This window comes from Enhydra lutris, unplaced genomic scaffold (genome assembly GCF_002288905.1).
Source record: "Enhydra lutris kenyoni isolate GAN:26980312 unplaced genomic scaffold, ASM228890v2 scaffoldscaffold64, whole genome shotgun sequence".
Lineage (NCBI taxonomy): Eukaryota > Metazoa > Chordata > Mammalia > Carnivora > Mustelidae > Enhydra > Enhydra lutris.
Window position 1 is genome coordinate 5,515,470 of NW_019154148.1, and position 13,266 is coordinate 5,528,735.

Sequence of the window (13,266 nt, forward strand, 5' to 3'; positions counted from 1 at the left end):
CCGCTGTCGGGGTGCAAGGGGTTTTGTTGGAAAGGCTCCGATCTGCGGTTCTTACCGAGTTGCTCGTTTGCCGTCGAACCCCGTGGATTCTGAGACAGCCTGATTGTGGGAGCCGCCGCCTTCCCTTTCTCTTACATGGCTCTGAAATGAAAACTCATTTTTCTTTTGGGCCAGAATTACTTCGTGTCTGCTGTGGTTAGAAAGCGTATGCTCTCCTCCTGTGTACCAGAGAGGTGGAAATGACTCGGGATCTTCCTCTGGGAGGTACACCTCCCGTCAAATGGGAATCTGTCTCGGACCTTCAGAACAGAATTTTTCTTTGAACCTATTTTGGACCTTCAGAAGGATATTTTTTCTTTTGAATCAGGTGTCAGATTCTCGGTGAGACGAGATGGGATGTGAACATTCTATTTTCTTTGCCGTGAATTGTGAAGCGTGGCGGTCTTCCAAATTTAATAAAATCCTGAGATGATGCGGGCTTCTATGAAATATTTATTGGATGATGCAGCAAGAAACACAGGAAAGACCATGGACCGTGAGAAAAGCTAGTTGGATGTAGTGCTGTTGTCAAGGATTATTAAAGCCCTTAGTGTTACTGGAGGGGGAATAGAAGAGCATACATTTTTATCTAATTAAAATAAGTGAATTAATTCAATTCTAATTTTCTGTGGAGCTCCAGTAATTGAAATGATTGTACAGGGTTAGGAGTACTTTAAAATCAGACTGTAAAGCTACAAGAAGGCTGAATATAGATTCATAACACCTGCCTTTTGGGGTGGGGGCTGGGGAACTGCATATGGAAAGGGTGGTAAAAGGAGTATGAGGTCATCAAACCTTTTTGGTTGTTACAAGAGACTGAGTGTTTCTCCTGGAAAATAATGCAAGCCGGTAGTACTGAGAGCCCTTAAAATGGTGCTTTCCAGTTCTCTCCATCCTTTTCAATATTCATCAAGTGCTTTTAAGATAACCACTTTGCTAGGCAGCAAGAGAACCTCAAGCGTTTTAGCTACATTACAGTTGCAGCGTATGAAAATTGGTCACATTTAATGTAGATTGCTGATGATTCAGCTTGTAAATAGATTTCAAGGAGGCTTCTGTGAACATTCTGGCTAACCCAGTTTTTGCCCCCTCTTGTCTGGGCACAGAGTTAACTGTGCTCGGAAGGAACATGGTCTCATCCTTAGTGTGCTGGCTTCTTAACTCTTACTGAAGTAATCTACTTTTTGGATGTCTCAGATGTCCTAAATTAGTGAGTTCACGATGATTTGAGTAACTCCGTAATGGTGGAATATTACGGTCCCCTCATATTTCATGCTGATTTTTCTCTGACTTCAGTGTTTCCCATGTCTGTGTCCCTTCAGTTCTAGGCTGTGGGTGTTGAGGGGGCCAGTGGTCTGGGAATTTCATTACCGGAAAGGAATTTCAGATTATACACTGTTTCTTCATTCCTTTTGGCATGGTACACACACGTACTTACCAAGAGGTATAAGCGTGTTAGTATATTCCCCCCACTAAGAGCTTTTGATTTGATTTCTTTTCTTCAAGGTTACCATTAAGAATATCGAAAGAGAGCTCATTTGCCCAGCATGCAAGGAGCTGTTCACCCACCCGCTGATTCTCCCTTGTCAACACAGTCTCTGTCATAAGTGTGTAAAAGAACTCTTACTGACCCATGATGACTCATTCAATGATGTGGGATCGGACAACTCCAATCAGAGCAGTCCTCGACTTCGGCTCCCGTCCCCTAGCATGGACAAAATTGACAGAATTAGCAGACCAGGTATGTGGTAGAAGCTTGGGGCCTGGGAGTTTCAGGGATATCTGTGGAGGGGAAATTATTTTTGCCATTATGTGGGTTGGTCTTTCTGGGTGGATAAATTAAAACTAGTTGTAAAAGGAGCCCTTCCCTTTTTTCCCATGTCAAAATGAGCTTTTCTTGTCTCCTGGTATGCAGTTAAAGTGGGTTATTGAACACCAGCTTTGTGTTAGACCCCTTAATAATCATCTGTATCTTAGGGAGTGTTCTGATCCTCTGGGGTCCTTTATATGAGGGATGAAATAATGGACCACAGAAGTACTTACTAGGGAATCCTCTGTCTATGGTACTGTGTAAATGAATATGCCATAATGACTATTCATAGAAGGCTTTTGAGAATGAGTTATTTGGTGTCATTTTGTTCTACCTGAGGATTTTTTCTTCTTCCAGCCACTTTAAATCCATTGTTTGAAATCAGGATTTTGAATATTGTGTAGAATATTCTGTAGGGGTAGAATTCTGGAGTGATGGGAGTAGCTCCACATGTAGAGCACATACACTGTACCTTTCTTTCTTTTTTTAAGATTTTATTTATTTGACAGAGAGAGAGAGATCACAAGTAGGAAGAACAGCAGGCAGAGATGAGGGGGGAAGCAGGCTCCCCGCTGAGCAGAGAGCCTGATGCAGGGCTCCATCCCAGGACCCTGAGATCATGACCTGAGCCAAAGGCAGAGGTTTAACCCACTGAGCCACCCAGGCGCCCCACCCTGTACCTTATACAGCTAGAGTTTAAATTGTTTGCGGTTGGGGTGGTATTACTTTCTTCTTTCTGGATATCCACTGTAGGAGTTAGATAGAGTAAAATGAATTGAAATCCCAGGGAAGAGGGCCACTGGGAATTTCATGGCCAACAGCATCAGTGAGGATCAAGGGGAGGCAGAGGTTTGGGTAGAAATATCTCAGTGTCATGTTAGGGATATTAGGAGAGGACACGAGTGGCCATAAGCCCCAGACTTCAGGCCTTCATTTCTGCCCAGTTTGGGCTTGGAGGTTTTAAGCTTGATCCTTTAGGCCACTCTGTTTATTTCTCCCTGTTGTAGCATAGGAATAAATTTTTAATCTTACATGTAAAAAAAAAAAAACCTGTTAGAATCTCCTTCCCCTCATTTGCATTTAGCCAATGCTGTCTCTCTTGGTCCCCGCTGTGACATGGAATCTTGTCTTTGTGCTCCCTCAGACAGTGGATAAGAGTGAATTTGATCTAAGAGTATTACACTATTTTAAAAACACGTATTTTTCTTTAAATGGTAATCATGAATCACTTAGAAGCTGTTTTGCATGTATAAAAAATTACAAGCATATATTAAAAAAAAAAGCGTTAAGTGACTATGGATGCAGGGAGTATGAGGTCAGAGAGGGTCATGGTTATTATGAAGTCATCACTTGCAGGTTTCCCTCCCTGCTAAGAGCTAGCTGTCACTGGGAGGAGGGGGAAAGACAGGTTTCAATAGCTTGAAATTGCCTTCCAGAGAAAACAGATAATCTGTTGGTAGATCCTCATTGGCTAGTTAGGGACAGAACCCCAGTTGGTTGACCAAGGAAATTCACTTTTTGTATATTAACATTTAGCACAGAGCGTTCAAAGGACTTTTAGTTATGTACTAATATTTCTATAATTCTGTGAAATCTTGTATCTTACGTGGGCTTCTAATCTTAACATTTGGTTGGTGTTTATGTGTGATCCTTATGGAGTTTGGGTGAAATACAGATGAATAATTAATTTAGGAGCTCACCTAGATCGTGCCTGGTGGATGTTTAGTAAATACATGTGGAGTGGTGGTTGTATGACCTCAGCTACAAGATTTCTATAAAGCCTACTCGGATGGCTTTTACTCAGTAATAGTGGCCCTTTTCCTCCCCAAGAACAAGAGATCCATTCCACCGCACTTTACACCTTCAAGATCAGAAATGCAATTACTGAGAAGTCCTGTCTCTCCTTCAGGAAGAACCCTGTCAAGTTGTATCATGTCCTGAGAGGGCAGGGAGTTAGAAAACTTCGAAGGGCAGTTACAGGAAATAAGAGAGTATATTTACTCTCTTATTTGGAGAGGGCGAGACTGCAGAACATGAAGGCTGTCTAGAGAAAGAGAAAGTAAACTGGGTGTCTCCACAGCAGAGGTTCCAGATCAGTGAGTGAAGGAGGAATGCAGATCTCGGGCTCAGCGGGGAAAAGAAAGCAAACACGACAGGCTTTCCTAAGATGAGACTGTTAGCCCCCTGTCTGTAAAGTGTTCCAGTGCGGGCTCAGATTTATGATGCTGCAGGGACCAGATAGATTGAGGAAGCCGGCCCCAGGCATAATAAATACAGGAACCTCTTTTGTCGTACTTCCTCGGTACAGAGACTGTAAATAGTTGATTTTCCCACTAAGTCAGCTGCCATAAGAAAACCAGCAGCCCAGGTAGCAGCAGCCAGCTGACTCCACGCCTCCCCTGTTAAGAGACAGCGGCGCCTGGTTCTGTGGACTACAATGGACGCCGTGTCTCACCAGGCAGGGGGCACTTGGCACTATTTCATTATCATAGGGGTATGGAGGTGCCAGATTGTCAGATTACTAAACCCACCCCCGCCCCCCGCAAAAAAAACCCTGACAGTGGTTTTGATGTGTCATCTGTCTTAAACCTTGGCAGTTCGTTCCAATTATTCAAAAACTCCATGCCGGCTCAGCACAGGACAGGGCAGCCAAAATGCATCTTTCTTTGACTAAGACGCAGCGTTGGGGCCGCCCAAGTTTGAAGTCCTTGTTTTCAGCAGTGGACGAGTGACCGCCCTTTGCAGACATCGTAGAGGGGATTTCTGCCTTGGGTGGTCCGTCCTTGTATGTCAGGGGCTGTATCTTCTCCCACTCTGAAGTTCCTTACCTTGTGTTCATTTGCATTCATTCAGTCAACACACATGTCATTGACCTGCTGATTGCCGGATGCTGCTAAATGCTGAAGGGGAATGAGCAAGATCAATCTGCCCCTCCCTTCTGAGAAGCATATAGCCTGACCCTGTACGGAACCTCATAGTTAGAACCCAGTCATTCATTAAAAAGGGCATAGGGAGCAAATGAACGAGTACAAAGAAAGCAGTCAGAGGGTGGGGAGGCCCTAAGTGTAGTAATCATTCCTGGAGACTTTTATCAAATGAAGGTGGATTTTAGGATTGCCCTCCTCCTTGTGAAAACAGCTTTAAATAATGAGTAGAGGTGATAACATGACAGATACGACGCTGCCCTCCATGTATGGGGCATTTGCCTCTGATTTTTCTTTGCAGAGATTGAAAAAGAAATTCATAGGGAAGTAACGCCCCCCCCTTTTTCTCTTGGCAGGTTTCTTTTTCTACTTTTCCTCATTTAGACGCACTTGGGAAGGAAGTCCTATTCTGAGCAATTGGTGTGGGAGGAGTAGAATTCTAAAAATTAGTTTTGCCACTGGTTTAATAAAGGGATTGATTAGACCAGGACTGCCCAGAACAGTCGCCACTAGCCAGCCACTGTGGTTCTTGAGCAGTTGAGATGTGCTTGTCTGAGCTGAGATGTGCTGGGTAGCATAAACACCCCCCGAATTCCAGACACTTAGAATGATGATCAACTAGGAACTACCTCCAGTAGTTTGTAACTCTCTTACCTTTTGAGGTGATGGTATTTTGGAGATAGTGGGTTAAAGAAATAACAGCTGTTATTAAAATTAATTTCACTTGTTTCCTTTTCATTAATCTGGCTCCTGGGAAATTGAAAATGGCAGATGTGGCCGACGCTGTTGGCTCACGCAGCCCTTTTTTTGAATATCATTGCCTGGGAGATTTGACAGGTTTTTTACAATAAAAGGGTGCCTGGAAAGGCGGGTAGGGTTTGTGTGTACAACACAGTAACACATTCAGTTACAGAAAAATAGCCATCTTAACTGTGCATTTTGGGTCACCTGTGTGTTTCTTTTTGTCAGGAAGATACAGCCCATTTTAGCAACGTTTATTTACAAGGTTGATACATGTCAGTATAAAAAAAAAAGAAAAGAAAAAAATCAAACAAAAGATGCTTGCTGTGGCTGTGTATTTTCAACAGTTACTGGAGATAGGACTGTTTAAAAATACGAATCTATAAGATAGGGTTTGGGCCTCTAACGGGCTGCCCCAGCAATGATTTTGAGCGCCAAGGTCTGCTCCATGAATGCTTTACAGCGAGGGTTTCATAAATAACCACATGTGCTGGGGGGAAAAAAAAACCATTTTCTTACTGTTAACTCAAGAATTGTGCACAGGACACAGTTGCTGCTTTATCTTTTGTTAACAAGTTGTGAATCTGCTCTTTGAAATTAAATTCTAAATCCAGCTTTCTGTTCATTGTTCACAGCGTCACAACGGAGATCTTTGGGGTGGAGAGGTAGATAATGCTTCATTGCTCGTGTGGCCGCAGGCAGCATAGTATTAGAGTTGACTCTAATAACCTTGTTTATCATAAAGTTCTTAAACATCAGTGGTCAAGTGTTCAAAATTTTCTCGAAAGGGGACAAATTGGCTGAATGACTTAAAGGTCAACAGGACTAAATTCCAAGCGAGGGCTGGTACGGTTTTTGTTTTGTTTTGTTTTTTGTTTTTTTTTTAGGGCTGGTGGTTTTTAAAGGGGGTTCCAATCAGGAATGCTTCCCTTTTGGCCATCCACATGACAAGGTATTTTTGAGGAAAATTGACATACCCATGTTGGGAGCTTTTTTAAAAATAACCTTAAAAATCCTTTTCATTTCCTTAGTGGAACAAAGCTTCTATCCACGGCCATCTTGCTACCTTGGGGAGGTTAAATGAGCCAGGACTTTGTTCTGCATTTAAAAATGGGCCTAAAGGCATTGGCAGTTTTTTTGTATTTAGTAGGAATGCCCTTCACTTGTTTTGTGCATAAGGTGTCTTTCCTCTGTTAATGGTCTAAAGTGTTTGAGTTTTAACACTGAGGTCTGTGGGTAAAGAATGTACACTGCTTTTTCAGGCTTTCCAGAGTATTTGACTCCTGGCAAATGATGAACCAACCCTATCTTATTAAAAGGAATTTTTTTTTTTTTAATATTCCAGTTGACCTTTAAAGTAAAATTGGCTACTTTTTTGTAGAATGCTGGTGATACCTTATATTTTAATGGAGAAAATAAACACCTGAAATGTTATCCCTTTTCTGTCTTCCTTACCTTCCTCTCTGTGTGCCTCAGTTTACACATCTTTATGGTTCTAAAAGCCACGTGTCATCCTTTCGCTCACAGGCTTTAGCGAATCCCTGAGAATTTCCAGCGTTGAGATTTAGTAAATAGGAGGAAACATAGGAGCAGTTGGCTTTAAAAACGTTCATTTCTTGTTTCCGATTTTTTTATTCAGATGGTAGTTGAGAAAAAGGGTTTGCAGGTTGAATATGACCATAGTACTCGAAGGTAATAGTAACTTTTAGGCATTGGGCGGTCATGCTGGTCTAAAAGAGGCATTAGCCCATCGCCAGGCACCTAGAAGCCCGACCTGAATATCCAGCAATTGGGGAGACACTCACCTCTGCCTGGGAGGTAACAGAGGGGAAGTAGCTTGTAGTCAGAATATGGGGGAGGATGGAGCTATCTGAGGTGTTGAACCCGTTCTGAATTGACTCGGTTTTGAAATACTTGATTGATATTTAAACGACAGAACTTAATAATGCCTGAAAGCTCATTTTGCGGGGAGATTTGCTATAAACCAATTGGAAGATTTTTTTCCTGAGTCTTCATTTTTAAAATTGTATCATGAGTTACACTTGTTTAATCTGTCTTTGAGGTCAGGGAATATGCGGGAAAAGAACTGATGCTGCAGGGTGACAGTTTCGGCCCCATATTATTGGCCCCATAAATGCAGTTTAACGTAATAGTTGCATTGCTTGGCCTGCATTGCTTCCTTACCTTCCACAGTCGTCATTACGTTTCTTTCTCATTATGTCATACTATAGAGTAGTATCACCCAGTGGAACATTCTGTGATCATGGAAATGTTTGTTTGACCCTGTGTTCTAGAATATGGGAGTCATTGGTCACAGGTGGCTCTTGAGAATTTGAAATGTGGCTAGTGCGACCAAGGAACTGAATCTTTAAATTAAATTTAGATAGTGACATTTGGCTGGTGGTTACTATAGTGGACAGCAAAGCTACAGGGAGTAAAAAGTTGACTCTGTTGTGTTTCATTCTTAGTTCCACCATCTTGAATATCCTTAGGTCTCTTCTGTTTCCTTATTGCCCAGAACATACACTCTGTCGTTTGCTTTTGAAAACAGTGTTGGAAGTCTAAGACAGATGAACTAAAAAACATAAATGCTTCGGCATTCGTAGAAAAATGGGACACTTTTTTTTTAGAGATCTGTTTAGGAAAAAACAGCTAAGGTATATTGTCTTAATATTTTGTCTCATTAAGCTAGTGAGATGCTTTACACGTTATTTTTGGAACAAAAATAAAAGAGGTTTACAGAAAAGGGACGAACTGTCTTTTTTTCAAATTTCTGAACCTGAAGGCCACAATCTGGGTGTCACCAGTATATAGTAAAGCATGACTTTGTTGTCGTGATTTAGTTTGGTTTGATCCTGTTCCTTAAATTGATCACCACCTTCAATGAATAAAACCAGTAATAACCCATTTTTTTTTTTTAATAATCTCCATTTTGATTTCTGTCATCTGGGTCATGTGGGGAAGCATGCAGTGAAATGTGACTTTCCATTTGTTTCAACTTGACCACTGCACTCTGTCACTTCCAGAATTCTCGGCTTGTGTTTTCATGGAATGAAACGTTTATTGGCATGTGTCTGAAAAGTGGCTTTGCGGCTTATTTTGTTCTATGCCTGCCATGTTGTGAAATATCTTGGACTTGCGTTGCATGTTTTGAGAATTATTATAAGAATACATTTTATGTAGAGTTTTCTCATTTTTATGGGGCAGTTTTTTTGTCATGCTTTTTTTTTTTTATAGGTTTAGAAATGTCAAGGTAAACGAAGATCTTAACAATACTCTGCATGTTTTCTGCACAAGTAGTTTTGGGGACCCAGGGCCCCTTAGCATGCTGTAGAGTCACTTCAGATGAACAATATTCTGGGCTGATGGCTGAATTGTACCTTCAGTGACATCATGCCAGACCTATTTGAAGACCGTCTGTTCAGTGATGACGGTAATGTGCCAAGGCACTATTAATGTAGCTGTTGAAAGACCTTTTCTAAATGTGGTACGCTAACTTCAGCCATTCCTTTTTGGTACTGGATCCCTGGCAGAATGAAGGAAGGCTTTAGGTGAAGAAGTTTTGTGTTTATAAATTAGGTAGTTAACTTGGTGGGCAACCAAGACTCGTCCTTACAGGGTTGATTCATGAAAGAGAGCAGTGAATGTGATAGGCATGTACTTAGGCTAAAGGGACAGCCCCAGATTCCTGTGAACATGTAGGTAAGGACGGTCATGTCTTGATTTCTTGCCCTGTTAAAATCAGGGTAATATTGAACAGAAGTGTGCTATGTATGGTCATTGACTGTATTATAAACAATTGGAAAATTGTTTATAATACTTTCTGGGTCAACTTGTGGCTTACTGAATTAAGTAATTTTAATGATTCTTTTTTGCAGGTCATAAGAAGATACTAAATGGTTGGTCCCTCATAAAGTCACTAGAGTCTAGGTCTACGGATGAGCTTTTCATTCTTTGAGAGCTTGTACTCAGTTAACGAATGACTTAGCCTACCAGATAAAACAATACTACCCTGGGAAACTCTCTCACAGCGGTTCTTAACTGTTTTGTGAATCCGATCAAAGCTATGGGTTGTTGAACTAGAAAATAACCATAGGTATATAGATGGAAAATTTTGCATACAGTTTCAAATAGTGTACGGAACTGTTTGGATCTTTTTGGAGCCTATCCATGGGGCACGGGTTAGGGACTCCTGTCATTTACATATGAACTCATTTTATCTGTTCATACAGCCAAGGCTGTATTCACTTAAATGAAAACCAAATTAGTGGATATGAGATACAGAAATAACTACAAATATTAATGATATAATTAAAAAATTGTGACCCTGTGTAGTATTGTATTCTGTGTTTAGTCCATATATCTGGTTTGATGTGGCTTTTTTATGGGGTTTACTATAGCTTTTCCTTTCCTCTTTGATATGGGTCTAGTAAGTGGGGCTTGTCTTTTGTATACAAAAACAAGCATTAAGCCTTTTTAGAATACTGATTCCAGTGGAGTCACTTTGAGTATTATTTCTGGGCAGGAGGGAGAGAGTGGGGGGTGAAGGAGCTATGTATGTAGATCTCTTTCCAAATCATCACTCCTTTCTTCTTCATTCTGTTCATTTTCCTACTGACGTAACTAAACAAGGACTTCCAATCACACAGGCTGGAAGCGCGGTTCCCTGACCCCTAGGACAACCACTTTCCCTTGCCCCGGCTGTGAGCACGACGTGGATCTCGGAGAACGAGGAATCAGTGGTCTGTTTCGCAATTTCACTTTGGAAACTATCGTGGAGAGGTACCGGCAGGCAGCGAGGGCGGCCACGGCCATCATGTGTGACCTCTGTAAGCCACCACCCCAGGAGTCTACCAAGAGTTGCATGGACTGTAGTGCGAGCTACTGCAATGAGTGCTTTAAAATCTACCACCCGTGGGGTACAGTGAAAGCTCAGCATGAGTATGTGGGTCCAACTACCAACTTCAGGCCCAAGGTAAGAGCAGTTTTGACTGTGTTAGAATATTAGTATTGCAAAAGGAACTGTAACGCGTCCAGAGCTTGACAACAAGAATGGGAAGAGCTTAAAAAACCTGTATGAGAGGGGCGCCCGGCTGGCCTGGTCGGTAGAGTGTGTGACTCGATCTTGGGATTGTGAGTTCAAGCCCCACGTGGAGTGTAGAGCTTACTATAAAGAGCTAGCTAGAAATAAGATAGTGTTCATGAACATAGAAACCTGTGTGTTAAAAAAAATGAGCACACACACAAACACAAAAAGCCTGTACAAGAAATTGAGGCCTGGTATCTGGAGGTCTTTCGTAGGTGGCTAAACACCTCCACACAGACTGAAGGCAGAATTCTGGATCTCCATGTCACAACCCAAAGTAATGGAGCATGATGTTCGAATGTTCGTCATGATACCTCTGCAAACAGAGGAAAGGCTGCGTTGTCTCAGAGGTACTCTGAGATTGAGAAGGGTGTGAAGTTCAAAGGCTTTTTGTGCTTTAAGTGATAAGCCCCTAGTTGTCTAAAACATTTGATTGGGAAGCATTTTTCTGATGCTTTCAATTAGCTAAACTTGTGCTAGGGATAAATGACAGTAAGTACAGCCTAAGGTTCTGAAGCTTGTTCATGTAATAATCTGAAATGGAATTGGCATTTCTTAAATATTCTGAGTAATCTCTCTGATAATGCTCACAGGACCCTTACGCATTGTTGTTTGCCCTGCTCAGTGATTGAAAAGCAGAATGATGTTTGAATATCCTCATTTGTACTGCTTTCTGATTGATATAGATTTAGAAAGAAAAAACCTAATAAATTCTTTTGATTAAAGTTCTTATTCCTTCTACCTTAGTAACTTGTGTGTGAAAATCTATTTACATTCTTGAGCATAAAACTTTGCCCTCACAATAATTTATAGTAGAAAAATGGGGCATGCCTGGGTGACTCAGTTGGTTAAGCATCTGACCCTTGATCTCAGCCCAGGTCTTGACTGCAGGGTCATGAGTTTGAGCCCTGCATTGAGCTCCATGGTCAGTGTGGAGCCTGAAGTTATCCTGAAGTTATCTTGAAACTGTGAGCTGAATATGTCTAACATCATATATCTATATGGGAAATTTTTTTGTAAAGTAAGCTCTGTGCCCATTGTGGGGCTCAGACTCACTAAGCATGAGCTCACGGGTCACGTGGTCTCCTGACTGAGCCATCTGGGCACCCCTCTGACATCATTCTCTGTGGGGCAGGGCTGGTCGGTTAAACAAAAGCAATCTGGGCTTCGACCCTTTGACTCTGTTTTCAAAACTGTCCATGTGGCAGTAGATTGACCAAAGAGTTTTTAATCCCCTTTTCTGTTCCTTATCTCATTTTAAATACGCCAGGTCACAGACTCTTAACAATTTATGACTTCAACTTGGTGCTTTAATGCCTCTTTTAGAAGATTAATTAAATTGATTAATACTGTTCCATTATGAAAGAACCAATGATGATTAAATGAATTATATTAGACTTGGGTTGTTATAATTTAAAACACATGAAATCTCGAGTAAAATTCTTTTAGTCTACATTGCAGACTTAACTCTACTTAACAAATACAGTAGAAGATTGGTAAGAGAGAGCTGAAGAGGTAGGATACGTTATATTGAGGAAAATTTTGTTTTCCTTAAATTACAGTGTTATGCCATACAGTAAAATTCTACAAAGTTGCCCCTTATAGAATATTTGCCTATGACTTGGAGTTCTTATCATCCATCCTTGTAGAGAGCCAGATTTTATATTTATGCTTAAAACATAACTGGTTTTGAAAACTTAATGCAACATTGTGTGTTAACTGTGCTGGAATTAAAACAGTAATAACAAGTACATGTAGTGGTTTTGAAAATGTAGGAGGTTGGACATCCTGGAGATCTTAAATTTGTTTCCAGTTGTTTTTCTCCTGGTCCTACCGGTTGGTGTAGTTGTTTTCATATTGAATGTTTCTTTGTGTCTTGATACTATCAAACCAGCCATTGATGAAAATGGGAACTCTAGGAGCCACAGACAGCTTTTTGATTTCATGGACACATTAGTCTAAAATAATCTTCTCTTGTTACTTCGTGTACAATTTCAGACACACCTATGGTGATAGTTTACAGAGTAAATAAGAAGGTAGCAACTTAGATGAGAAAAACAGAGTTTGGAAAACAACAACAACAACACCACAACAGTTCTAAATTTGGCCAGTGTGTTCATGTTTAATATGTAAAAGCAAACATCTGGAACCATGTATCAGAAAGTGTTCCAAGGCTCCTTAATACCAGGTTGCTTTTTTTTTTTATTTTTTTATTTTTTTTTTATTTTTAAGTAATTTCTCTGCCCCATGTGTGGCTCAAGCTCACAACCCCCAGCTCACAAGCTTGGTGGACTGAGCCATCCAGGTGCCCCCTTCCTTCGTAGCTGATGTCTTACTAGGACGTTGAGGACCTGGGTTCCCATCAGTTATCTGCTGTGGCACCTCGCACAAATACCGCTCGCGCCATTCAGGGTTGCCTGGTCAGCGCCCCCAGAGCCCTGCTGGCTGGATTCAGCGAGAAAGCCTGATAGTAAGATTTCCACCACCTTAACTGCCAAATTTAGGGGCAGTGGCATCTACAGATTTAACTGACCATTTGAACCCTCAAATTGAGAAATAGTAATTCTAAAACACCAAATGCTTTTACACTTTTATTGTATTTTTTTCACACTTTTATTCCTTTAAGTGGTTTTATTTAGTGATCTTTGCAAAGCATGTCTTTGTGT

The 13,266-nt window shown here is 41.1% G+C and overlaps 1 protein-coding gene across 3 annotated transcripts in view; it reads left to right on the forward strand.

Annotated features, from left to right (window-relative positions):
- LOC111158905 (tripartite motif containing 36) overlaps positions 1 to 13,266 on the forward strand; it is a 47,336-nt gene that overhangs the window by 13,089 nt on the left and 20,981 nt on the right. For 2 of the 3 annotated variants that reach the window (XM_022521226.1, XM_022521227.1), the window contains exons 2-3: positions 1,546 to 1,780; positions 10,164 to 10,489. In XM_022521226.1, coding sequence (XP_022376934.1) covers positions 1,546 to 1,780; positions 10,164 to 10,489 — 561 coding nt within the window. Of the gene's footprint in view, positions 1 to 326; positions 382 to 1,545; positions 1,781 to 10,163; positions 10,490 to 13,266 lie in introns of those variants that run through there. The other variant, XM_022521228.1, reaches the window with a different exon arrangement.